This window comes from Cricetulus griseus, chromosome 2 (assembly GCF_003668045.3).
Source record: "Cricetulus griseus strain 17A/GY chromosome 2, alternate assembly CriGri-PICRH-1.0, whole genome shotgun sequence".
In the NCBI taxonomy this organism is placed as follows: domain Eukaryota; kingdom Metazoa; phylum Chordata; class Mammalia; order Rodentia; family Cricetidae; genus Cricetulus; species Cricetulus griseus.
In genome coordinates this window covers 162253069-162280528 of record NC_048595.1, presented here as the reverse complement: position 1 = coordinate 162280528, position 27460 = coordinate 162253069, and the positions used below count along the sequence as shown (strand labels likewise).

The 27460-nt window shown below is 42.7% G+C and overlaps 2 protein-coding genes across 3 annotated transcripts; one reads left to right on the top strand and one right to left on the bottom strand.

Moving 5' to 3' along the window:
- Positions 1–1018: 1018 nt before the first annotated feature.
- Positions 1019–13554, bottom strand: Haus1 (HAUS augmin like complex subunit 1). Of its 2 annotated transcripts, XM_027397950.2 has the most exons (9): positions 13488–13554; positions 12667–12841; positions 10044–10179; positions 7744–7878; positions 5835–5958; positions 5208–5273; positions 3688–3759; positions 1885–1932; positions 1019–1645 (listed from the first exon to the last, which is right to left on the bottom strand). In XM_027397950.2, exons 1-9 carry the CDS (start codon positions 13515–13517, stop codon positions 1595–1597), a joined length of 837 nt encoding a protein of 278 aa, XP_027253751.1. In that variant the 5' UTR covers positions 13518–13554; the 3' UTR covers positions 1019–1594. The 2 variants fall into 2 exon arrangements, with proteins under 2 accessions (XP_027253751.1, XP_027253752.1); XM_027397951.2 differs by lacking the exon at positions 7744–7878.
- A 4201-nt stretch (positions 13555–17755) lies between these two features.
- On the top strand, positions 17756–27090 carry Atp5f1a (ATP synthase F1 subunit alpha). Its single transcript, XM_027397952.2, has 12 exons — positions 17756–17906; positions 19712–19790; positions 21382–21551; positions 22261–22434; positions 22531–22697; positions 22890–23038; positions 24340–24491; positions 24595–24819; positions 25575–25682; positions 25808–25952; positions 26430–26580; positions 26872–27090. The coding sequence occupies exons 1-12, from the start codon at positions 17847–17849 to the stop codon at positions 26951–26953; spliced, it is 1662 nt and encodes a 553-aa protein (XP_027253753.1). The 5' UTR covers positions 17756–17846; the 3' UTR covers positions 26954–27090.
- The last annotated feature ends 370 nt before the right edge of the window (positions 27091–27460 follow it).

Genomic DNA, 27460 nt, shown 5'->3' with positions numbered 1-27460 from the left:
GAGTGGATGGCAGGGCAGACCCTTGATAGCATTACACATCTTCTCCCAGGTACTCAATCATACACCAGTCATGCGGGGTGCTACAAATAGGCTTAACATCCCACATCAGGTCAGCTCTGGCATGGGCCAGTATGCTTGAACTCTGCAGTCTGCCTATGACTCAACTGGTGGTAGAAACTCTAAGAAGGCGCACCTCATACATCTAGTAAAGCTTCCAGTCCAGCACTGAGAGAAGTCAGGGCAGAAACTTAACAGGAATTTAGAGGCAGGAGCTGAAGAAGCACATAGAAACGCTGACTAGCTTGCTCAATTGCATTTTTATACAACCCAGAACCATGTGGCCATGGGTGGCACTACCCACAATGGGCAGAGTCCTCTCACATCAATCAAAAAATGCCCTAAAAAGTTGCATACAGGCACTGGGCATTGGTGGCACACGCCTTTAATCCCAGCACTCAGGAGGCAGAGGCAGGCGGATCTCTGTGAGTTCGAGACCAGCCTGGTCTACAAGAGCTAGTTCCAGGACAGCCTCCAAAGCCACAGACAAACCCTGTCTCGAAAAACAAAAAAAAAAAAAAAAAAAAAAACAACAAAAAAAAAGAAAAGAAAGAAAGAAAAACCAGCATAGACATGCATACCATGCTGGGCTGGAGACTGAACAGAGCTTCATGTATGCCAGGCAAGCATAAATAGATTCATACTCCAGTCCAGTATCTTTATTTTTAAAATTTTATATTGGTCTTTGATCCTTTGGATTATCCTAATATAGGGCATGAAATATGAATTTAGAACCATATTATTCCTCTTTCTGCAACTGGCTTAAAGATCTAATCTTTTTCATAAACGAAACATATTGACATTTGGTGACAGGTCAGTGTGAGTTGCTCAGGAATGGAGGCAAAGCCCCAGAGAAGGAAGCAAGTAAACGAATGGGAACCACAGAGCAAGCCTGTAAGAACTGACATGATTGTTTTGTTTTTGTTTAAATTAGATATAAAGAAAAAGAGGAGGTGCAAGATAAGACATATTAACCAGTTTATTATTAGGCCCAGCAGAGTGAGTGCCCAGATTGTTGTCACGGGGCGGGGCCTGTCTCTTGAAGAGGTAGAGCTGATCAGCATTAAATGAACCTTTCAATGATGGTCACCTAAGGGACTGCCGCCTTCGGCAGAATTTTCTTTTCTTTTCTTTTTTTTAATGTGTATGAGTATTTTACCTGCATGTATGTCTGTGTGTCATGTGTGCCTGATGCCTGCAGATGCCAGAAGATGTCAGATCCAATGGTCTTGAGATGTCATGGTCTTGAGCCACCATATGGGTGCTGAGAATCAAACCCCAGTCTTCTGCAAGAGCAATATTTATTGCTCTAAACTGTGGAGCCATCTCTCCAGCCCCTCCCTGATTTTTGAGATTCTTAACTGCCAGGTATACAAATAACAGGTAACACAAAATGCTTTTTCATATGAAAACTGTACTTAGGCCAAAAAAATTTAAATGCATGACCAAAAACTGTTATTTTATCAAGAAGGATATTATTATCTCCTCTAAGAACAGTCATTGACTTCTTGGGAGAAGAATGTCTACTGGGCTCTAGTCACAGTTCCATCATGTCTACTTTCCTTGTAAGTTCAGCTTCAATGGCATCCTAGAGAAAGGAAATAAGCCATAAATGAAGACATGAAAGACATATCATCAACTTCTGATATCTAAAATAAGAGTAGAAAAGGAAAACATTAAAACCAATTTCTACCACAAAGCCTGTCTTGGGCTGTGTACTCCCAAGCAGCTGGACCTCATAGCTTGACCCAGCTTAGAAATTTTATTATCTCAACTTAGTAACTGCTAATTTAAAAGGGAAAATGAAGGAAGATGGAAACTACTTACTAATTCTCTCTTTGCCTCTTCAATTTTCACTTGAGCAAGAGATGGATTCTTAAAAAGAAAAACAAGCAAGCAAAGTGTGATAGTTAAATGAAGAGCTTCACACAGGCTCTGTTTGAATGCTGTTGGTACTGTTTTGGGAAGCTCTGAACCTTCAGGAGGAAGAGGTAACTATTGTAGGGAGACACTGTAGCCCCGCTTTCTAGTAGCCACTACAGGTGTGCCTGGCCACACCCATGAGGGTGTGGTCGGGGAGGTCGAAGATGACGAGGAGAGAATTCTTAAGAGGCCACGCTAGCTTTCGGCCTCTGGGGAGGCTCTGGCTTGCGTTTGGGCTGGTGTTTATCTGAATAAAGAAATCTTAGCCTTACGGACTACGGATCATCTTTGAGCGAATGCAGCACGCAATACACTATGGGTTAGGTTTTGAGGTTATAGCCTTGTTTGAGCTTGGGTTTCTATTGCTGTGACCAAACACCATGACCAAAAAGTATCATGGGGAGGAAAGGGTTTGTTTGGCTTCCACTTCCACATCACTGTTCATCACTGAAGGAAGGCAGGGCAGGATCCTGGAGACAGAAGCTGATGCAGAGGCCACAGAGGACTGCTGCTTACTGCCTTGTTTCCTATGACTTGTTCAGCCTGCTTTCTTTGTTCTTTCTTTCTTATTTTATTTCTTTTTTTTTTTCCTTTGGTTTTTTTGAGACAGGGTTTCTCCATGTAACAGTCCTGGATGTCCTGAAACTTGCTTTGTACTCCAGCCACGCTTTAAATTCACAGCGATTTCCCCTCCCAAGTGCTGCAATTAAAGGTATGTCTCACCTCCACCCAGCTCAGCTGAATTCTTATAGAACCCATGACCACCTGCCTAGTACTGCCCCACCCACAATCACTAATTAAGAAAACGCCTTAGAAGTGCAGGCATTCTCTCAACTGAGGCTCCTTTCAGATAACTCTAGCTTGTGAAGCTGACATAAAACTACCGATTACATGCCTGGTCACTGGTTTCTAACTTGCAGTACTGACCTGTCCCACCTGTCTTTCCCACCACTCTGGGTGACACTATGAAAATGTGACACGACTGAAATCTTGGCTTACTTAAGCTGTTTCTGTGAGGTAACATAGTGATACACAGTATCAGAGTTTGGTCATGGTGATACAAATACAGAAAGCAGTTCACTCAGAGGAAAGCTACTTCACAATACAATCCCTTCAAAAGCCAAGGAAAATCAGAGGGAGCACCCAGCCCACACTTCATACTGAAATTTACCAATAACCATTTGGGCAGAGTGGGGTGTGTGTGTGTGGGGGGTATTAAAACAGGATCTTGGTGGGAAAGATGGCTCACTAAGTAATGGCAGTTTCTGCCAAACCAGGTGACTTGAGTGCCCTTAGTTTAAGAGAATCTACTCTGGCCTCTATGTGCACTGTGGCATCTGAACCCAAAATAAACAAACAAACAAACAAACAAACAAATAAATGTAACAAGACAGAGCCCAAACTGGTCTTGAATTTAAGATCCTCAACCTCCCAAGTGCTGTGATTAGAGATGTGGACCACCATGCCAAGCCTACCACTGTCTTTATTTTTTTTTATTTTCTTATTCTGATACAAACTTCAGTCTGTAGCCTAAGCTGTTAGAACTCAATGATCCTTCTGCCTCAGCCTCCCAAGTGTTCAGATTATAAGTGGGAGTCACCACTCTCAGTTTTGACATTGATTTTAAATCCTTGAAACACAAACCCACTATGCTCTGACCACGTAGTGTCTTTACAGGAAGGTTAGAAAACCCATAACAACAGTTACCGGCATTAAATCTAAATAGGACTCCAGTTTTTTCTTCAGGGGTATAGTCTGCTGTTTTATTTCTGTGAGTTTCTGGAAATGAACAGAGAGTTATATAGCAACAGATATATCCACAAAACAACTGAACAGTGCTCATTTCTAAAATAAAATGCAATAAAACATTACTATTTAGTATTCATTCATTCATGGCTTCATGAAGGTTAGCAAGCAATCTACCAACAAGTTATACTGTCCAATCCACAGAAATATTAAACAAGGAATCAAAGAACTTCAAATAGATCACCTCATTTCTAATAAAAACAAAACAATACTTTTCCAAAATGTTGAAAAGTAAATTATATTCCTACTTACTTAGTATAGGACTATAGAGGCTAGCAATATGATTCAAGGGTAAAGACACTTGCAGCCAAGCCTGGTAAACTAAGGTTTTTCTATTTTTGTTTTAATTGTATTTTATGGTATAAGGTTTTTGTTTGTTTTGTACCTTTTTTATGTGCCTTTTGAAGTCAGAATAAGGCCTGAATCCCCTGGAACTGGAGTCACTGATGCTTTTGAGCCACCGTGTGGGTGCTGGGAGACAATCTGGGTCCTCAGCAAGAGCACAAGTGTCTTAACCACTGAGTCATCCCTCCAGTCCATCTTGTTTTTCACACTTATTTTATGTGTATGAGTGTTATGCTTGGATATATGACTGTGAGCCATATGTATGCCTGGTGCCGACAGAGGAAGGTGTTAGATCGCTGCAACTGGAGCTATAGACCGTTGTGAGCCACCATGTCGATGCTGGAATTGAATCAAAGCCCTCTAAAGAGCAGCCAGTGCTCTTAACCACTGATCATCTCTCCAGCCCCTGGTGAATGAAGTTGGATTCCCGGGACCAATGTGCAGACCAAGCTCCTCCAAGTTGCTTGCACTGTGTAAAGGCTGGAGGTTGATGTTGGGTGTCTTCCTCAGTCACTACACATGTTTTTGAGACAGTGTCCTTCACAAAATGTGGAGCTCACTGATAGGCTAGACTACCTGGCCCAGGAGTACCCAAGTTCATTACGTTACCTGTGAACCCTTAGCTACCCTCACAAGTGGTGAGTGGACGGGTGCCAAGTGTAAGGGTTTCAATGTCTGACTTGAACATAAACTTGGGCAAGTTACAGATCTTCTCTAGTTCCCTCATCTACAAAAGGGACCGATTACATAGGAACTGTCACTAGCCTCTAACTCCCCGGTGCTGGATTTTCAGACATGTGTAGCCACACCCAGACTTTATATGGGTGCTGGGGATCAAACTCAGGTAAGCACTTTCCCAGCGACTGAGCCATCTCCCACACCCTGGGATCTGCATTTTCTACTATGCACCTGAGAACACAGTAGAGGGCCCTCAGCAGATGTGGCCCTTGGATCTTAGACTTTTTAGCCTTCAGAATCATCAACAAAATAAACTTCTTGTTTTGACTGTTCCTAAGTGATCCAGTCTGTGGTATTCTGTGACAGCAGCAAAGGACAGACTAAGACAGGAAGCTTACCTCTGAAAGTGCCACTAGTGACCGGTGGGATAGAGACGCATCCATGCCTCTAGCAGAAAGCTGCTCCTACAATATGAGAAAAGAGTTTGGTTGAAAAATTAATTTGTAAGTAACCATCAGGCTAGTGAGATAGCTCAGAGCTTAAGAGCACTGGCTGCTCTCTTCCAAAGGTCCTGAGTTCAACTCCCAGCAATCACATGATGGCTCACAACCATCTGTAATGAGATCTGGTGCCCTCTTCTGGTGTGCAGGCATACATACAGGCAGAGCTCTGTATACATAATAAATAAATACATCTTAAAAAAAAAAAAAGTAACCACCATGAAAACATTTTCAACACTTAATAAAGAATGCTACAGATCACAATTAGAAAGCACACATGCATATAAGCTAGTTTATGTTACTTGTGAATCCTTTCTATACTCAGATGTGGTGAGAAGACAGGTGCTGAGTGTGAGGGTTTGAATGCCGACTTTGAACCAGGAGCTGCTGCTCAATAGTTACATAAACTTGGACAAGTTACAGTTCTTCCCTGTACTTCCATCATCTGCAGAAAGGACTGACACTGCTTCTTACTGTGAGGACAAATGTCTAAAAGGCTAGCTAGAAACAGTTCTTCATACACACCTCTGCAGCTTTGATTCCAAACCTGAACTCCTCTGCCTTTGCTTTCAGGAAGTCCATGTTCTGAAGACGACTGTCAACTTTGGCCCTTTCCGCAGACAGATGCAGCTCTGCCTTCTTGAGATCTCTTCCAAAAGTAAAATTAAAGCTTTTGTTTTTTCTTCTCAGTAAAGGATTGTTTAAGAACAAGAAAACCAACTCCCTCCTTAGAGATTTAATGCTGTCTTAGCCAATATAGATAACCTACTTGCCAGCTATTCCACCACAAGTTTTACATCCCAGACTACAATGCATGCTTTAGGACATTTGCTCCTCCATGTTGCCAAAGTGGAACTTTTCTCAAGGAACATAAAAACATTAACATTAACCTATAACAATTATTCTTGGACAAACTAAACCTGCTATTCAAAAAAGTGGTTTAATATATCCTAAGCCAATTTGAAATGCAGGATCCCAAAGACCTCTCTACTATATGTGACACAACACAGTGCCTAACACATACATTTTCTGTATTTGTTGAATTCATTTGTATGTCACCAATTTACTCCATCTTTACATAAATACTAACCAATAACTCTAATCTCTGGGGCAATCAGAATCTAAAGGCTCACAGCATCAAAGAGGACATTAGAGCGACAGAAAAAAAAAGCATACCAAAATATGTGACTTCAAATTATATGATAGCTTGGAAGTTTAAAAATTTGAAAATTAGCTCTTCTCTTTGCCTCCTCCTCTCTTTTCCACTGCTCCCCACCCCCTTCCCACTATTCCCCTGGGGCAGACAGGACTTTTCCCGTCTCCCTCTTCTCTTCTGTCCTCTCTCTGTCTCTGTGTCTCTTTACCTCTTTTCTCTTTCCTTCCCCCTCCCTCCCCTTTCTAAAACTTCTCACTTAAGCTCTGTCTGCCTGGCATGTTTGTCCCTCTGCCTCAGTCACCCTCACCTGTCATGGAATCTGCCAAGGTTCCCCAGGAGCTTTACACCTGCATGATCTCACTTTGTAGCCCTGGCTAGCCTTGAACTTGCTATGGAGACCAGGTAACCCTGGACTCACAGAAATGTGCCTGCCAGTCTAGCATTAAATGAGTGTATTACCACCTCAGGCAAGCCCCTGTATTTGATTCCCAGCACTGAAGAGGGATCCAGAAGACAAAGAAATCTCATGGAAAATATGGCTACACCTTGGAATCACCGAGACATTTGTTCAAAGAAATGATGCTTGGGGCTGGAGAGGTGGCTCAGAGGTTAAGAGTACTGGCTGCTCTTCCAGAGGTCCTGAATTCAATGCCCAGCACCCACATGGTGGCTCACAACCATCTGGAATGAGATCTGGTGCCCTCTTCTGGCAGGCAGAAATATATGCAGACAGAACACTATACATAGTAAATAAACCTTTAAAAAAGAAAAAAAAAATTGAAAAATTATAAAACTACATTTTTTTTTTTTTTTTGGTATTTTCGAGACAGGGTTTTTCTGTGGCTTTGGAGGATGTCCTGGAACTAGCTCTTGTAGACCGGCTGGTATCGAACTCACAGAGATCCACCTGCCTCTGCCTTCTGAGTGCTGGGATTAAAGGCGTACGCCACCAACACCCGGCCAAACTACACATTTTTAATAAAGCTAAAATTCCTCCAAAGCTAGAGAAACCCTGTCTCAAAAAAAATCAATAAATAAATAATATATTTTTTATATTTTATATATTTTAAAAAATAAAGCAAAAATAAATATACAGGTATTAAACTATATAACGTAAAATATGAAAGTCTGCACCTAAGCCCCTCCTGAGTTGCTCAGGCAGCCTTGGGCTTATTCGGCTCCTGCCTCAGCCATCCAGTAGCTGGGATTACAGTCCTATGTCATCATGCCCAGCTTGACAATGTGTTTATAATTCAAAATGTCAAGATTTCAACTCACTCTCGTAGACATTTTTCTAACACTAATGTTGCAGTCAGATTTTTTTCAAGTTTTTCCAATTCGAGCTTGATTTCTTCACTCTTGGATTTGGTACGAAAAAGGTCGGAAGTCAAATCATTCACTGCAGGGATAAAACTGAAAGAGGAACTTGGTTACAGAGCTGAGGATAAGCACTGCCTGAGATTGTCTTCTCTCTAGAGTTTATGTAATCACACTGCTCCATCCACTTACACAATTGTTACATGCTGTTCCCTTTGCCTAAAGCGCCCTTCAGCAGGTCAAAGTCCCATTTTCCCTATAGAACTCAGGTAGGCTGAGTGTGGTGGTGCACACCTTTTGTTCCCAGGACTGAGAGGCAAAGGCAGGCAGATCTCTGAGAGTTCAAAGACACCCTGGTCCACAGAGTGAGCAGTGAATTCCAGGCTAAACAGGGATACATAATGAGACCCTGTTTTAACAAAATAAAAACAAAACAAACAAACAAAAACCCTAAGGGAAAAAACAACAACAAAAAACCTCTTGGGTAAGATTTACCCATCCTGAATTCACTACCTTTTGTCTGTGTTTGCCAGGGATAGCATCTTTAGTTTTAGAGTGCAGCTGTTACAGGATGGTAGAATGCTCTCCATTGTCTTTCTCTCTCAATTGACTAAGAAACTGTCTTTGAAGGTCATGTCGAGCTCCCTATTCAGTATTACATCTATACAATTGTATTTGGTATCAGAAGAAATTATTTGGTCTACACCCCTGCTGCCATGTCGTCTACATGTTGTTACACTTACAACACTACTCTTCAAGCATTATATAAATCCCAAACATTTACACTGGCAGTTATGCGCAGCACACTCATGTGTACTCTTCTGATCATGGTTAAGTTGCAGTAGTAGTCCCAGCTAACAAATGACCACCAACAGTAGTCATATGACCTTTGGAGTCAGATTTGCTTAGAATCCTGACTCTTCAGCTTCCTCTGAGGACTGGTGGAAGAATTACATCATTATATAGGTGAAATTTCTATCTCAAACAATGAGGGTCCTTAGCAAGGTGGTAATGGTGCATGCCTTTAATTCCAGCATTCAGGAGGCAGTGGCAGGCAGATCTCTGTGAATTCAAGGCCAGCTCCTTCTACAGGGTGAGTTCCAGGACATCCAGGGCTACACAGTAAAACTGTGTCTAAAAAAAAAAAAAAAGAGGGTCCTTAACTTATTCAACGCTGTATATGACCAAATTTGCCATGTTCAACCAGATCATTTAACCTACTACTTTACTGTTCCTCTGTCTGTTCCGTGGTGGGAGGGGTCTCACATAGCACATGCTGGCCTCAAACTCCCTAAGTAGCTGAGGCTGACCTTGACTTTCTGATCTTCCTGCCACCACCTGGGTGCTGTACTTATTATAGGTATGTGCACACATACCCAGCCTCCAGCTATTCTAATGTGCTTTCCAGTGCTGTAATGAACACTAAGACCAAAAGCAACATAGGAAAGGGTTTATTTTAGCTTACACTTACAGGTACAGCAAAACAATCAGACAAGTCTCAGGGCAGGAACTCAAGCAAAAACAATGGAGGCTTCTGCTCTCTGGCTTCTGCTCAGCGGACCTTCTTTTCTTTTTTTTTAAATTTTAAATTTTTATTTTTTATTTTATTCTTTTATTAGTTCAAAATAGGAACAAGCTTGCTTCACATGTCAATCCCTTCTCCCTCTCCCTCTTCCTCCCCTTCCCCCCAACATCCTACCTGTCCCTAGCCATCCCCACTCCATTCCCCAGGTAGGGTAAGGCCCTCAAAAGGGGTTCCCCAAAGTCTCCCACATCATCCTGGGCCAGGCCTAGGCCCTTCCCCATGTGTCCAGGCCAAGAGAGCATCCCTTCACATGGGATGGGCTCTCAAAATCCCTTTTTTTTTTTTAAGACCTTACATATTTAATATAGTGCATTACCCCTGTACAAATGGAAAAAAATTAAGTTCAACATTTCTAGACCAATATGGCTGTTAATTTTTGTACAATTCAGCAGGCCTTCTTATACTGCTGAGCTAACTAGAACTCAGAGCGCACATGCGCTCTCAAATACATACACACACACACACACACACACACACACACACACACACACACACATCAACAACAAACCCACCCAAACCAATCTACCAAACAAACAAAACAACCACCTCAGTACTTTTGCTCTTATTGCTAATTTTCTATGCAGAATTACTGTGAGAACCAAAAAAAATCTTAGATCAGAGCCTTATAGCATATTCTCCTTATGGGGACACAGACTAAAACCATTAGAATAATTACCTTGCTAGTGAAGTGTCCTTTGTTTCCAGGGTGATTGCACTGTCAACCAATGCACTCAGAAACCTGGAACCAGTGTTAGACAGATTGGCAGGGGAAAAATTCACACTCTCCATAAGAAAATCTTGAAGATGTTTGGCTGAAATGATAAAAACATGTCATGATTATCTCAGATGTTTTGTCCTTTTTGTTTTTTAAACTTTTATTATAGATTTTTTTGTTTGTTTGTCTAAGATTTATTTGAGCCAGGCATGGTAGTGAAAGCCTTTAATCAAGAGGCAGGGGCACCCAGAATCAACCAAAACCAAAATGGGGCACCTCTGATTTCCAGGCTAACCTGATCTACATGGAGAGTTCCAAAAGAGCCAGGGCTATACAAAAAAACCCTATCTCAATAACAATAGCAACAACAACAATAATAATAACTGCTACTATTGTTTTTAATTATGTGTTTCTGTGTCTGTGCACTTTGAACACAGGTGCCTATGGAGGGAACCAACTTGTTCAATCCCCAGAATCCACATGGTGGAACACAGAACTGAGTCCTACGAGTTGTCCTCTGACTTCCACACACTCATGTATCCACCCCTCAAAAGCAGTAAATGAAATTTAAAAACAACATAAAACAGGGTCTCACTGTATAAACCTGTAATTTATTACGTAGACCATGATGACCTTGAACTCAGAGATCTGCCTGCTCCCTATCTCCTGAATGCTAGGACTAAAGATGGATGCCACCATATCCACAAGCGTAATTTAGCTGAATGGCAGTGGCCCATACCTTTAATTCTAGCACTCTAGATGGATCTCTGTGAGTTGGAGGCCAGCCTAGTCTACAAAGCAAGTTCCAGGACAGCCAGGGCTGTTACACAGAGAAACCCTGTCCAAAAAAACAACAAAAAATATCTAAAAATAAATAGAATTATAAAAAAGAAAGTTTCTGGAAATATACTTTAAAAAAACCCCAAAATCTACTTTTAAAAGACCATATGTGGGCTGGAGAGATGGCTCAGAGGTTAATAGCACTGACTGCTCTTCCAGAGATCCTGAGTTCAATTCCCAGCAACCACATGGTGGCTCACAACCACCCGTTATGAGATCTGGTGCCCTCTTCTGGTATGCAGATATACATGGAAGCAGAATGTTGTATACATAATAAATAAATAAAAATCTTAAAAAAAAAAAAAAAAGACCATATGTATGAGAATCCAAATAAAAGGAGTAAACATGGGTGTTTATTTGTGGTGATGGAATTGCTCTGTTCTCCATTGTGGAAGTATTCTACACCATTAAGATGGCACACAAAACACACTTGAGCTAATTTTAAAAGACTATTGAAAAAAGTATATATGCATTAGAATTAAATATAATTGCACTGTATTCATAGTATCATATAGGGTCTGGAGAGATGTTTGGTTTTTTGTTGTTGCTTTTTGTTTGTTTGTTTTGAGAAAGGGTATCTCTATGTAGCTCTGGTTGTTTTGGAACTCTCTATCTAGGCCAGGCTGGATTTGAACTCCCAAGTTCTAGGACTGCTCAACTAGAGCACTTGTCCTTGTAGAGGACCTAGGACCAGTTCCCAGGACCCACATAGTGACTCACAATCACACTTAATTACAGTTCCTGGGGATCCAACACCCTCTTTAGACCTCTACAAACACCAGACATGCACAGGGTGCATATAAATCCACACAGACAAAACACTCATACACATAAAATAAATCTAAAATTTTTTTCAAAATTTTATATAACAAACACCCTCCACTTGGTTAAAGGTATGGCAATCAGATCTCATTTCCTCTGTTTGATGTACGTCATCCTCAAATGTTTTTTTTGTTTGTTTGTTTAAGTAGAATGGGCATACATTTATTAAGAAAAAGTATGAAGGAACCCTAGAGTGGGAGGAGCACCCCAGGACTTTTGTCATTCCCTTTGGTTCCGTACCCTGCTCTCACTCTTCATTTTTTTTCACACTATACGTATGACCTACAAAAATGAGGGGAAAAAAAAAAAAACTTGTTTTAGAGTCTGGCTATGTGATCCAAGCTGACACTGTACTCATGACAACCCTCCTGCTTCTGCCTTCTGAATGCTGGCATTACAAGCTTGCACCATCATGCCTGGTTCAGTAGGAAATTTTAAAGCAGTTCCCTGATACACAGTCCAAGTCTCACACTTCTTGGCTGCTACCTCTGGCATCCTGCAAGCTATGTAAGGGGAAAAAAAAATACAAGTATCTTTCTTGTTAGGCTAATAAGCTTTTGTTTTGTTTTGTTTTGTTTTTTGAGACAGGAACTCACTATGCAGCCCAGGCTGACCTTGAACTCACAAATATCCTCCTGCCTCTGACTCTATAAAGCTCTGGGATTAAAGGCATTCCTCTACCAACCCCCGCCCCAGCAAATTTAATTCTCTTTCCGGATTCACTGTTTTAACTAGCAGAGAACCAATAAAACATACTACAGAGGAATTTCTAATCTGGAAGTTACTATAATAGAGCAGAAGTCAATTGTCTAAAATAATAATGACGATGATAATACAAGTTGTCTACCTTAATCTTAGACACTGGAGTGTTGTAAAATTTAGTTACCTTACTACCTCTTTCAAAACTCTAGACTTAACTCACCTTCTGATTCATACTCGTTTGCTTTCTGTTTTAAGTCCTCTATTACCAGGTTGATGTCCCTGTCCCGGACTCTGTTGCGTTCTGAAAGGTGATATAAAATTTCTGTCGTCCGTGGGTTCGCCTCGTATTTTGGAATGGGATGGTTTCCAAATATTTTTTTCAACCACGCAGCAACCTAGCCATTAAAAAGGTAAGCCTTGTTATAATGGCACAACGGAATCAGGCAAAAAAGTGCTCCGCGGCATGCTAAATGTTTGCTGTGACTATCCTGGGGTCCTACTTCACAGTCTGACTTGTCAACAAGTGAGGAGCCAAGTGACAAAGTCGAAATTAGCAAAGAGCATCACTATTTCCCGACGCTGCAAACCAAACGCAGCACAGGCGAAAACAACCACCACCTACAATTGCCTCACTTGGAAGATCTTAATAAGCGAATTAGAAAGCACGACAGACTGAGGATTCGTGCACGGTCTGAAAAGCGAGCGGCCTCCAACACACCGAACCCCGCGCAATGCCGGGCCGCTCCCGGAGTAAACTGCGGCTCAGTGTTTACATTCTGGACTGAAGCCGCACAGCACTGGGCTGCAAGGGAAAGGGTTTGCCCTCGGAATCCCACTCCAGTCTGAAGCGAGCGGCTCGATACAGCGCCTGGGTCACCAGGAAAGGGAGGCATGGCCTCCCAAGGGGCCTCCGGGCCCACAAGGGGTCGCGATGGCACAGTGGGGTTGGGACAAAAACACCAGTGGCGGCGAGCATGGAGTCCGGCCGAGGCGCGTCCCCAGCAGGGTTAAGCGGGGTCCGGACCCGGCTCCGGATGTCACCTGCAATTCTCTCTCCTCCGGCGCCGCCATGGCCGCCGCTCCCGCCACCTCACTCTCAAAACCTCGCGGGGAACGCCCCAGGCCCCACCTCCTCACCGTTGGGTCCGCCCCCCGGACCCGGGAATTCTGGGAGTTGTGGTTTTTACTGATTCCAGGACCGTGAACCCGGGGACTAGGCTGACAGAAGGTTTCAGCAGGCATCCCTACCTCTAAGCTTATATTTATTTCTTGAATCAAATTGTCTTAAAAAAAACCGGTAACTTCCAGTTTTTAATTATCAGATAGTGTTGCTTCTGCACTGATTGCATAAATCTAGTAAGTGGGGAGCATGGTGGTGTACAGGTGATGAGGTGCTGGAGCCAAGAGTGCTACGTCTTGAAGGCAACAGGACATCAACTGACAGTCACACTGATGGAAGCTTGAGCAAAAGAGACCTCAAAGCCCAACCTTACAGTGACACACTCCCTTTGGGGACCATTTTCTTTCAAATCACCACAAAACACTATCTCAAAAAACAAAACAAAACAAAATCAACTTTTTATTGTACACCAGCATAGGATCTGCAGCAATCTTTGTTTGTTTGTTTGTTTGTTTTTCTGAGACAGTGTTTCTCTGAGCCTCTCCTGGCACTTGCTCTGTTGACCAAGCTGGCCTGGAACTCACAGACATCCATCTGTCTCTGCCTCCTGAGTGCTGGGATTAAAGGCATGTGCCACCACTGCCCAGCTAGGATCTGCATCAATCTTAACATTAGTTTCTGCTATCAAGGATCTAAATGTCCTTAAGATTTATTTATTTAAGGTTTTATTACATTACAAGATTTGTTTGGGGGAGGTGGTAGTAGTAGGGGTTAAAGCACAGCTTTCAGGAGTAAATAGATTCTTGTGGAATAACCCTTCTGTACACTGTGAAGATGTGTTGCTCTCATTGTTAATAAAAAGCTGATTAGCCAATGGCTAGGCAGGATTTGGGGAGCAGAGAGAATGCTGGGGAGAAGAAGGGTGAAGTTGGAGGAGTCGCCAGCCAGACAAAGAAGCAGCATGAAAAGTACACAGATGAGGTAAATGGGCCTCCGGACAGCACATAGATTAATAGAAATGGTTTCATTTAAGTTGTAAGAGCTGGCTGGAGACAAGCCTAAGCTGTGGGCTGAGCATTTATACTTAAGAAGAAGTTTCCTTGGGGGTCAGAGAGATGGCTCAGCGGTTAAGAGCATGCCTGCAGGCATACATACAGGCAGAACACTGTATACATAATAAATAAATCTTAAAAAATAAAAGACTCTGTGTGGTTATTTGGTGACAACTACTGGAACACAGAGAAACTCTGCCTACAGATTCTCTCTATCTAACATTTGGGTCCCTGGGATCAAACTTGGGATCAAGGCTTGAAAGAAAGCATCTTTACCTATTGGGCCATCTCCATAGCCCTTTTTATTTATTTCTATTTGATTTGGGGCTTTCTCATGTAGCTCAAGCTGGCCTCAAAGTTGCCATGTATGAGGCTTTGAACTCCTGATATTTCTTCTATGTACATTTCTTCGGTTTTTCCACTCTGCAGTCAAGGATGGCCTTCTATGCTTTACTTCCAGCTGCCAAGTGTGGGGATCACAAGTGTCTGCACCAGAGGTGGCTATTGTGTGTAGGATTTTTTCCAAGACGGCTAATGCTGGCATAAGCTAGTCTGGATGGCTGTTTTTTGATTGGCATCCCTTTTGTTCAAAGCAGCCAGTATACAACATAAGGAGGCCAACAGTTAGGGATTTAGGGAGTTAGCTGGCGGTTAGGGAGTCAATTGCACTGTTTTCCACCACCATTGTTTATTTAGAGGAAAAATACAGTCAGAAGGGGTGCTTACAATAAGAACTTTAAAAATATCATTAGCCAGATGTGGTGGCTCATACATATAATCCCAGTGTTCAGAAGGCTGCAGCTGGAGGACTGCCATGAGTTTCAGGCTACAGGGTGAGCCCTTATCTCAAAGGAAGGACGGGAGACAGAAAGAAAGAAAGGAAGAAAGAAAGAAAGAAAGAAAGAAAGAAAGAAAGAAAGAAAGAAAGAGAAAGGAAGGAAGGAAGGATTAACACTAATAGGGATTTTAATTCTCACTGTATTTATTTACCCAGTGTGTATGTGTGCGTGCGTGCGTGCGTGCGTGCGTGCGTGCGTGCGTGCATGTGTGTGTGTGTGTGTGTATGTGTGTGTGTAGCATATGTGAAGATATCATGGGGCACCTTGAGAGAGTTAGCTTTCCTCCCACTATGCTGGTCTAAGAGATTGAGCTCAGGTCATCAGGTTTGGCAGCAGGTACCTTTCTACCTGCTGGCTCTCCTTGCCAGCTACTAATAGAGATTTTAACAGTGATTTTAGAGTGGGTAACATTTGTCCGTGGGGGAAAGGAGGGCCCTTGTTATCTAGCTCACTACATCACTACAAATTTCATCATTTGTGTAAGTAGTCTCCCTGCCACCTTAAGCATCTTCATACTCACTCCTTATTCCCTGCAAAGGCTTGCATATTTATCTCTGGCTCCCTTTGAAAATGCAGTTAGTTAGAGAATGGATTACTAACCATGCATTGACAAGCCATGTCTCAGGAGATGGCATTTTAAACCCAGTTATTCATAGCATTGCCTAAATTAAAGCTTTGAACGTAGGCCATGTTTGTGTGTATTGAGCTAAAAGATACCTCTTTGAACAGTTACAAGTGAAGCCAGTGCTAAGTCTCCACTATCATATCATGCCCAGCACAACAAAGAAAATTATGGGCATGTCACACACACAAAAAAAATCTCAGTGTCCTAAAATTCTGAAGGGAAGGACTGGAAAGATGGCTCATGAGTTCAGAGCACTTTCTGCTCTATCAGAGGACCTCAGACCAGTTCTCAGCTCAGATGTGGTTTTTTCAAAAACACCTGTAACTCTAGTTCCAGGGGAGCTTATTGTTTGAAATGATTTTTCTCTTTTTACTCTTTTGGATTTTTGGGGGGGCACCCAGCTCCCAAATAACTCACACATGGAAGCTTATTCTTAGTTATGAATACCTGACCTTAGCTTGGCTTGTTTCTATACAGCTTAAACTATTCTGTTACCTTTTGCCTCTGGGCTTTTCCTGTTCTCTTATTTTTCTAAATCTTACTCTTACTCAATGAGTTGCTGTGTAGCTGGATGGTTTGTGGCTGGCCCCTGATATCCTTCTGTCCTTGTTCTCTCCTTGCTCTTTTCTGCTTCTCTTTCTATTTTTACTCTGCCTAGCAGCCCCGCCTATCCTTGTTCCTGCCTCGCTATTGGCAGTTCAACTCTTTATTAGGACCACCAGGTGTTTAGAAAGGCACAGTAACACAGCTTCACAGAATTAGACAAATGCAGAATAAACAAAAGTTACACAACTTAAAATAATATTCCCCAGTAGGATCTGATACCTCTTCTGGCCTCTGAAGACACTTGCAAGCATGTAATACACATACTTAAACTCTCTCTCACACAAATATACATAAAATAAAAAAATAAAATCTTTAGGTGGGTGTGGTGGCACATGCCTTTATTTCTTGAATTTGGGAGGCAGAGTCAGATGGATCTCTGTGAGTTCAAGGATAGCCTGTTGTAGTGAGTTCCAGGACAGGCAGGTCTACATAGAGAGACCCTGTCTCAAAACAAACAGACAAAACCAAAACAACAATATGATGGTCCAGGGGGGTAAATTGCTTGTATTCCAAGCCTGACCCAAGTTTGAGTCCCAGGATCTACAGCAGGATGCAAGGAGAGGACTAGCCTTTGGGCTTCACATGCAAGCCCTGGCACACGAACATATACACCACACACTAGTAATAATAAACACTTAAAATAACTTCAGATTATTCCCAAGTCTGGGGAGAGGCCAGGACCTTAGGACTAAACCCTCTGGGTGGGTGCACTGTGCAGGAGTTACACTGCCCGGGATTGCTACACACTGCACTGCGGTGTAACCCCACAGACACAGGTAATCCTGCTCACAGTCCACGCAGTAGGCCCTAGGTGGAATGACACCCACTTCAGGGACAAATCACTACTCACGCGGTCGCCAGAGGCAACCACAAGGTCGATTCAAAAGACCAAAAAAAAAAGTATGATATATGCCAGGGAGGAGGCTAGAAACGATTGATTCGTTCATCTTCAGTTCCAAATGATAACTATTTTAAAAGAGAGAGAAAAAAAAAAATGTTTAAAAAAAAAAAAAAAGATTTGCGTCCGGCGGTGACGGAGAGGGGCGGTACTTCCGGGTCAGGTGGGCCGGTTGCCTTGACCTTCCTTCGCGCTCGGCCATTTTGTGCCAGTCGTCCGCAGGCTGCGGCTGCAGAGGATCTCCCCGAGAAGCTGCGAGGATGCTGTCCGTGCGCGTCGCCGCGGCCGTGGCCCGTGCCCTCCCTCGACGGGCGGGACTGGTGAGCGCCGGGGCCTGGGCAGGGGGCGTGGGCGCGGCTAGAGGTGTCTGCGGAGCGAGCGGGGCTGTGCGGTGCGGTGCGGTGCGGGGCTGGGCCGGACGGCGCCATCTTGCACCCTGGCTGCTCGACTGCTGTGCTGCTAGGACGGCCGCGTTTGCAGGCCTTCGGTGCGCGGTGCTGCAGCGGATCCGTGACCTCGGCGTTGCCGGGAGAAGGGGTTTTAGGAGGATTCCGGTGTTGGGGTGAGGGCCGGACCGCGGTGAAGGTCAGGGTTTGCGCGCTGCCTGTCTGGCCTGCAGTGAGGCGTGTTGCTGGGGTCTGGCTCCGCTGAAGGTCAAAGGAGCTGTCAGCAGCAGCTTTGTGCGGGTGAACGGAGAGAGCCTGACATTGCCTGAAGGTCAACAGGCCCGATCCTGTCACCCCAGCTCGGAGGTCAATTCAAGGGAAAGGAATAAATGAAAGTCATTTTTTTTTTTTTTTTGGGTGGTTGGCCTCTTGGTGCAGAGTACGGAAAAGGTCGTGAACACGTCGCTAGGTGCAGAAGCAGTTTATGTGGTTTACGCTGTCAGCGACGAAGGAATTGACTTTTTGTAAATGGCCTAGAATTAGGCAGACGTGGGATTTTTTTTTTTTTTTTTGACACTCTAAAAGATTTTGCCCTTGAGTTGTCCACCTCTTGTTTTAAAGAGTTGTAAAGCAGAACAAAAGGTTGGGAAATGTTGAGTCAGTGCTCTTCACTAATGATCTTCCATGATGTTGAGAATAACTCTTAAAAAATGTATGACCTTTAAGTCCTACATACATACATTTGCCGTTTCATTTATGGAACTAATCTGGATCCAAAAGGCGAAATAAATAATACTGGCTTTCCTGCTTCCCCAACAAAACACTGGTAGCATCTTAATTTTCTGTTATTAGAAAAGAGGCATTTTAAGAAAAGATTTGTATTGGTTCCTATTAAAAGATAGACAATTCAGAGTTCCCCTTGGCCAGTCGCAGTATTGCAGGTAGAAGGAAACATGCAGGGGTACAAGTTCCACATTGCAGCAGGATTTGCTCAAAATAGCGAACAACTTCCCTGCAGCATTGATTTACCCAACCAATCTTTATTTGCCTTTAAAAAAAGAAAAGTAGGAAATACAGTGAAGTTTTCCCCCATTTGATAGGGGTTATCTTACTGAGTTTTCCACAACTCAGTTGAAATCTGACAGCAAAATAGGAAAACCTACATGTCTTTAAGGGAAAGGCTTTCTTAACATTTGCTTTTGAAAATACTCTTCCTATAGTCTTGTGTGTATACCAGCAGTTTGCACAATAGATGCTGGAATCTCAATGTACTTTCCCCTGTAATTAAGTTTTCGACTTTTAAGCAAAATTTACCGGTTGATCAGCCTAAGCCCATATTTAAGCTTGTCAGTTTTGTGGAGGCTTTGCTGCTTGTTTTGTTGTTTTTGAGATGGGGTCTTGCTGTCCAGTTCTGACTGGCCTGGACCTTGCTATATAAACCAGTGTGGCTTCAAACTCCCGTAATCCTCATGCCTTTGTGCAGGTGAACGGGGAGAGCCTGAGGTGCCTCCTGAGTGCTGGGATTACAGGCATGTACCACCATCACAATCAGCTCTTAAAAGCTCTGTGAGTTTGTGTTTGTGTGTGTGTGTGTGTGTGTGTGTGTGTGTGTGTGTGTGTGTGTGTGTGTACATACATACATACACGTGTGTGTGCAAGTATAAGAGTGTAAGAGTGCAGCTTATGTGTGGTGAAAGCTTTTTCTAGAATCAAATTGCTAAAAGAATGTTTTGTACTAGGTCTCCAAAAATGCTTTGGGTTCATCCTTCATTGGTGCAAGAAATCTCCATGCCTCCAACATGCGACTTCAGAAGACTGGTAAGTCAGTATTTAAAAACCTACATTGTGGATTCCCCGCCCTTCCCCCAGCGTTAAATTTTTCTCTTTTAAAGCTTGGTACAGAAACTTGAGTTTTTAAACCATAATGTGCCTTGTCTTGGTAGATTCTCTTTGATAAAACTGTATTTATTTCTGTTATGCTCTATGGCTTCTAATTTCTTTTTCATGAAAACAATATACACAGGCAATAGGCACCCTCTCTGAACTATGTTTTTTTTTTTAACCTCATGTATGAAGTGTAAGAAAATGAACAGTTTTTTTAAAACTGATAGGCTTCTTCAAATACAATCACTTCTGTTTTATACCCACAGACAAATTAGGGAATTGGGGAACCAAGCATACATAAAAAGACTGTGGTTGGCAGTTTCTTTGGAGATGTGCTTTTTCTCTTATGGAGGTGCAGGTGTTGGGACCCAGAGCTTTGTAGGTCAACGTCCCTGACCATATATTAGTAATTTTAAATATTAAAATGAAGGTAAAATATATACATAGTGTATATAATAAGATGAGCACTAGGCTTTAGGTGCTTTAAAGGGACATTTTGTAACTTTTTGTTTATTTTTTATTTGTTCATTGGACAAGCACATGTTGAGAACAGTGGTGTATGTGTGGAGGTCAGAGGGCAGCTTTCAGGATCCAGGCTTGCTGGTGCCTTCACCCAGTGAGCCATCTCACTAGCTGCCATTTACATTATATTTTATTAGCTGTGGTGGAGGCACTGTATGCCATCAGGCAGGTGTTTGTTGAGATTGGAGGACAGGTTTTGAGAGTCTGTTCGGTACTGCCTTGTGGGTCGTGGGGTCAAGGTTGGGAGGTTGAGTTTGTCTGCCAGCACTTTTCCTAAGGAGCTAGTTATTCTGCTGCTCCCATGGCTCTTTTTCTTTTTTAATGTACTTCATTTAAAGTGTTAGTAGAGTTTAGCCAAAAACTCAGATTTTAACGTATGTGCAGAAATTAAATGAGAAAAGGTAAAACACTAGGAAGGGTAATATTTTTTTCATCAACTGTTTGTCTAGATTATTTTCTGCTTTCTGAAGAATGTTTTCCTCTCAACCACTTGGAGTTTTCAATAATTTTGACAGTGATGGATATCCAACTTTATAAAAAAGATTTACTTTAATTACAAGTGTGAGTGTTTTGCCTGGGTGTATGTATGTGTGTGCACATCTGGTGCCATAGGGGCTTCAGATCCCCTAGAACTGGGATGGATATAGTTGTGAGTTGCTATGTAGGTGATGAGCTGAACCCAGAGCCTCTGGAAGAGCAGCAAACAACATTTAGCTACTGAATCATCATCCCTCCAGCCCCAAGAAACCCAAGTTGGGTTTTTTGTCTTTTTTTGTTTTTTTGTTTTGTTTTGTTTTGTTTTTGAGACAGGGTTTCTCTTTAGCTTTGGAGTCTGCCCTGGAAGTCTCTGTAGACCAGGCTGGCTTCAAGACCCAAGTTTTTAAATAGAATTTGTATTATGTTTTAGAATGATTTTGATTATTACCATGAAACCAATTGTTGGGAAATGGGTTTTGAAAAGCTGTTTGGAGCAGATTATTTAAATTGAGTTGTTCTGTCTCAGGCACTGCTGAGGTGTCCTCCATTCTTGAAGAGCGGATTCTTGGAGCTGATACTTCTGTTGACCTCGAAGAGACTGGGCGTGTCTTGAGCATTGGTGATGGTATTGCCCGAGTACATGGGCTGAGGAATGTTCAAGCAGAGGAAATGGTAGAGTTTTCTTCAGGCTTAAAGGTAAATTAAAAAGTAGGGGTTTTGTTATTTTAGGATCTGTGGCTTTGGTTTCTCATCTAATAATTTAGAGCTTATCAAAATTTAAAAACATTGAAGTCTCAATTTGCCTCATTCCTCCCCATTATAGGATGTAAAGAGAATAAACTAGAAAAGCTTTGTTTAAGCCAAGTCCCATAGTTGCCTGTCCCCTCATAAGGGCTGATAAGTAAGTTGTGACTGCTGGCACCAAAATTAGAATTTTAGTGAACATTCACACAGATTTCAGTAAATTCATGTCAGTTCCTTTGTGGCTGTTAATATTGTTTTATACAAAAGCATTTGGTTATTTGAACTAAATTATGTTCCCAGTAAGAGTAGATCCATTACTAAAAGCTGAGTCAGTGTGTAGCTGACCAAAGCTCTGCTGCTGATACTTTACACTTAGTTATTAGAGGTTGAGGCTCCCACACCATAGTGTGCCAGTGTGGAGGTCAGGACAAGTTTCAGGTGGGGTTCTCCCACCTGTCTGTGAGCATCTCAAGTTAAGCACCCACCCTGTTACATGAGGTCTTCACCAGAGAACATTAGTTGAAAGAGATTAGCATAAAGGAGATAGAAGGGAAATTCTGCCCCTCCTGCTGCTTGCAAGCTGCTTACTGTTATTATTATTAACTAATATGTTGGGGTCGAGCCCCTCTGACTTCATTGTTCACGTGTTCCTTTTGTGTAGGGTATGTCCCTGAACTTGGAACCTGACAATGTTGGAGTTGTCGTGTTCGGAAATGATAAACTGATTAAAGAAGGCGACATTGTGAAGAGAACGGGTGCCATTGTGGACGTTCCAGTTGGCGAGGAGCTGTTGGGCCGTGTAGTTGATGCCCTTGGTAATGCCATTGATGGGAAGGTGAGTTAATGTTGATTGCATGCTGGTGTGGCAAACATCAAAACTAATTTTGAGAATTCCTTTTTATTTATTTTTCATGTTTAATATTTTTTACAGGGTCCAATTGGTTCCAAGACCCGTAGACGAGTGGGCCTGAAAGCCCCTGGAATCATTCCCCGAATCTCAGTGCGGGAACCAATGCAGACTGGCATCAAGGCTGTGGATAGCCTGGTGCCAATTGGTCGTGGTCAGCGTGAGCTGATTATTGGTGACAGACAGACTGGGTAAAGACTCAAAATCCTGTTAAAAGTTCTAACTGATGTTGATTCTAAGTAAATAATTTATGTGTTTATTTTGAGTGGCAAATGTCTTGGCTGTAATGGGGCAGTGACCAGTGATAATGGCGGTTAGCAGTAGGAGCACAATTTTGCCTAGAAATCCTACATGTAGTGACACTTATGTCACTCTCTTCAAAGGAAAACATCGATTGCTATTGACACAATCATCAACCAGAAACGTTTCAATGATGGGACTGACGAAAAGAAGAAGCTGTACTGTATCTACGTTGCTATTGGTCAGAAACGGTCCACTGTCGCCCAGTTGGTGAAGAGACTGACAGATGCAGGTATGGAAGGACATTAGCCTCATGGCTGTTCTAGTGCTGCTGGACTTGGAACAGCATGTAACCAAGGCTGGTTCTACTCCAGTGAACTGAAGTTACAAACATACAAACACACACACACACACACACACACACAGAGACAGAGACAGAGACAGACACTCACATACACACACACATACACAGAGACAGAGAGAGATATAAGTCAACAGAAACAAGGACACGCTGTGAATCACCACCTAACTAGGGTGCTTGGTATATCACTTTAGATTGCTGTTTTGATTAGGGTCCCCCCCCCCCCCCCAGGGTTTCTCTGTGGCTTTGGAGGCTGTCCTGGAACTAGCTCTTGTAGACCAGGCTGGTGTCACTCTCAGATCTTCCTGCCTCTGCCTTTCGAGTGTTGTGATTAAAGGCGTGCGCCACCACTGCCCAGTGATTTTTTTTTTTTTTTTAAATATCTTAATTTTGGTGGAGGAGGGGGGGTAGAAGAAGGTTTAGTCATGGCTGGCTTAGACCCTCCTATGTAGACTAGGCTGGCCTCAAACTCAGAGAGATCCACCTGCTTCTTACTCCCAAGTGCTGGGATTAAACATATGTACCACCACTGCCTGGCTTGATTTGTGTTTTTTTATATATAATTTATTTATTTTATTATATTAGCATGAAGGTGTCAGATCTTCTGGAACCAGAGTTACAAACAGTTGTGAGCTGCCATGTTGGTGCTGAGAATTGAACCCAGGTCCTTTGGAAGAGTTGCCAGTGCTCTTAACTTCTGAGCCATCTCTCCAGCCCCTTGATTTGTTTTTTTCTAAGATGGGGTCTCGTGCAGCTCTGTCTGACTTTAAACAATCATCTTTCTTCTACTTCCCAGGTGCTAGGGACTAAAGACTTGTGCTTAGGGTTATTTCACAGGGTGTGAGGAAAAGTGTAGTGTGTTTCATCTGTCCCTGGTTGACTTTGGGCTTGTTATAACCAAGGATATCGTGGAACTCTGCTCTTTTGTTTCCACTGCCTAGGATTATAAGCATGCTCTATTATGCCTGATTTATTTGGTGGTGGTGATCAAATCTAGGACTTCAAGCTGTTGAGCTCTGCCAGTTGAGCTCTTTCCTTTCACTTTTATGTAGGTTCTAGGACTTGAACTGGTGTTTTCAGGCTTGCATAGCAAGCATCATTGCCCCTAGGGCCCCGCCCCCCTCTCAACCCATTAGTTTAATAGAATGTAGTAAACAATTTTGTTTCCTAGCCTCTAATTTAAAATGACAGTATTAATAGCTTTGTAAAATGTAACCCTTTTTTCTCCTCAGATGCCATGAAGTACACCATTGTGGTGTCAGCTACGGCTTCTGATGCTGCCCCACTTCAGTATTTGGCTCCTTACTCTGGCTGCTCCATGGGAGAGTATTTTAGAGATAATGGCAAGCACGCTTTGATCATCTACGACGATTTATCCAAGCAGGTCAATGGGTGTCTTTTCATAACTTGTAGATTTGCATTAGTGGACGTTAGCAGATGCAGCTTGCTTAGCAGTTGAATTTCACTGCCTTCTCTCTGTCCCACAGGCTGTGGCTTACCGCCAGATGTCGCTGTTGCTGCGCCGACCCCCTGGGCGTGAGGCCTATCCTGGTGATGTGTTCTACCTGCACTCTCGGCTGCTGGAGAGAGCAGCCAAGATGAATGATTCTTTTGGTGGTGGCTCTTTGACTGCCCTCCCAGTCATAGAAACCCAGGCTGGTGATGTGTCTGCTTACATTCCAACAAATGTCATTTCCATCACTGACGGACAGGTATCAGATCAATGACTAAAATGATTAGTAAGGCACTGGTTGAGGCTAGTAAGCATGAACTAAATTAGTAACTTGCCTTTGCTTTTTTGGTGTATGCTGGGAGTGGGTGTCAAGACAAGGTTTTTCTGTATATCCTTGGCTGTCCTGGAACTCGATCTGTAGACCAGGCTTGCCTCTGTCTCTCGGAGTGCTGGGATTAAAGGCATGTGCCACCACCACCTGACACCTTTTTCTTTTTTATGAAATAAACATAAATCTAAAGAGAATAGGGACTGTAGAAATGCTTCAGTGGTTGAAAGTACTTGCTGCTCTTGCAAAGGCTTGAACCCCAACACTCATTTGCTCATAACCATCTATAACCCCACTTCCTGGGTGCTTGCCAAATAGCTGAGAATGAATTTAACCTCCAGTCCTGCTGCTGCTTCTTCCTAAGTGCTAGTATTAAAAACATAAGCCATCCCACCAGGCTAGACCTGTTATGGTTCATTATCTTTCAGACCTAGATAATTTTAAAGTTATTTCAGAAACTGTATTACTGCCTTTCCTTGTTTTAGTTATTTGTTGAGACTGGGCATTGTATAGTCTAGACTGGCCTGGAACTTTATGTAGCCCAGACTGGCCTGAATTCACAGTGACCCTTCTGCCTTTGCCCCTACATGTTGGGGTTACAGGCATGTGCATCATGCATGTATTTGGGAAAAAAGAGAAAAAAAATTTTTTTAGAGGTTGCTAACGTCTGGAATCTTGAATTGCAGATCTTCTTGGAAACAGAGTTGTTCTATAAAGGCATCCGCCCTGCCATTAATGTGGGTTTGTCTGTGTCCCGTGTCGGATCTGCTGCCCAGACTAGGGCCATGAAGCAGGTAATTTCTTCACCTCACTTGGACAGGGAGGAGTTTGTTACTAGGTTAAAATCTTATAAGTGTGTTAACTATTTACATACTGCTATGTGACATTGAGTCGTGTTAACATCAACTTGTGTGCTCAGGTGGCTGGTACCATGAAGCTGGAGCTGGCTCAGTATCGGGAGGTTGCTGCTTTTGCCCAGTTTGGTTCTGATCTTGATGCTGCTACTCAACAGCTCTTGAGTCGTGGTGTGCGTCTGACCGAGTTGTTAAAGCAAGGACAGTACTGTGAGTTCTTTTCATTTAACCAGGTTCCTATCGTAATTTAAGGTTCTTGCCAGGTCAACAGGGCTGTTGTACCACAAAGTCTTCTATCAAAGAAAAGCCACCTGTTTTATTTCACTAATGTAGTCCTTTTCTCCATTTGAATGAAATGTTACCAGTTTAGTAACCAAATACATTTAATACATCTTTGTGTTGTATGGATATGGGATTTAGCAGATTTAGAAGAATATTAGCATGTTTAATTATACCACAAATCCTGAGTAAACACTACCAGGTTATAAGCAATGCTTATAGGCTGTATCTAAAGGTTACACTTGGAGTTTGCAAAGGAGGGTTGGGGAGAGGGGTAAGTGGAATTATAGGTACAGAATGCTAGAGTGGGTGGGCCATAGGACCATGTTTAATATTAAAAAAAAGAAAATCTGTGACTTTGGTAAAATGACATTAGAGCAATTCATTTGATAATGTGCTTGTTTTCAGCTCCCATGGCTATTGAAGAACAGGTGGCTGTTATCTATGCAGGTGTGAGGGGCTATCTTGATAAACTGGAGCCCAGTAAGATCACAAAGTTTGAGAATGCTTTCTTGTCTCATGTCATCAGCCAGCACCAGTCCCTCTTGGGCAATATCAGGTATGAATGGAGTTAGTGACTTTCATTGTGACTAGTGCATTTTTTACATAGTCTTTCTTTCCCTGGGGCTTGGGGATTGGGATTGGGTCTTCTGTATACTAACCATACCTGGCCTTGGTACTCACTGTGTACCTGGGTTCTCAATATTTGGCAGTCTTGCCACAGCCTTGCAAGTGCTGGAATCACAGGTGTGAACATAAGTTGCCTTTCAGCTCTTTAGGTTAGCCTTGTCATTGAGTTTGCCCAGGTCATTTACACTAATCATTGATTCTTTTGATTTTATTCAAACAGGGCTGATGGGAAAATCTCGGAACAATCAGATGCAAAGCTGAAAGAGATTGTAACAAACTTCTTGGCTGGGTTTGAACCTTAAAGCCCTTTGAATCCATGTCAGACACTGCTTTGGTTTTGTCATTTGTTCTGGTGAAATCAGCTCCATTTGTAAAAGGACTGCTCTCGTACTCCTGATGTACAGAAATTACATAAATAAAAGTTCCGTATTGTGTGCTAGTTTGTGTGGGGACTGGTGTAAGTATATACTGTGGCTTGTGTGTGGAGGTCAGAGGACAGCCTGTAGGCGTCAGTGCTGTCCTTCCACTATGTGGGTTCTGGGATTATAATTCAGGTCATCAGGTGTGATGACAAGAACCTTCACTTGCTGAGCCATCTTGCCTGTCTTCATGTTGCGTTCATACACTTGTTTATAACTGAGGTTATTTATGCACTGGGGCCTTTAGAGGTCTTTGAATATGACTAAAGCATTCATAATCATAAAGGCTGATGAAGATATCTAGGCAGGGATATGTTTTGTTGAAGTACTCCTAAAGAGAAAAACCGTAGAGCTTGGGGTGGACTAGGGAAGGGAATAGATTTGAAGGAC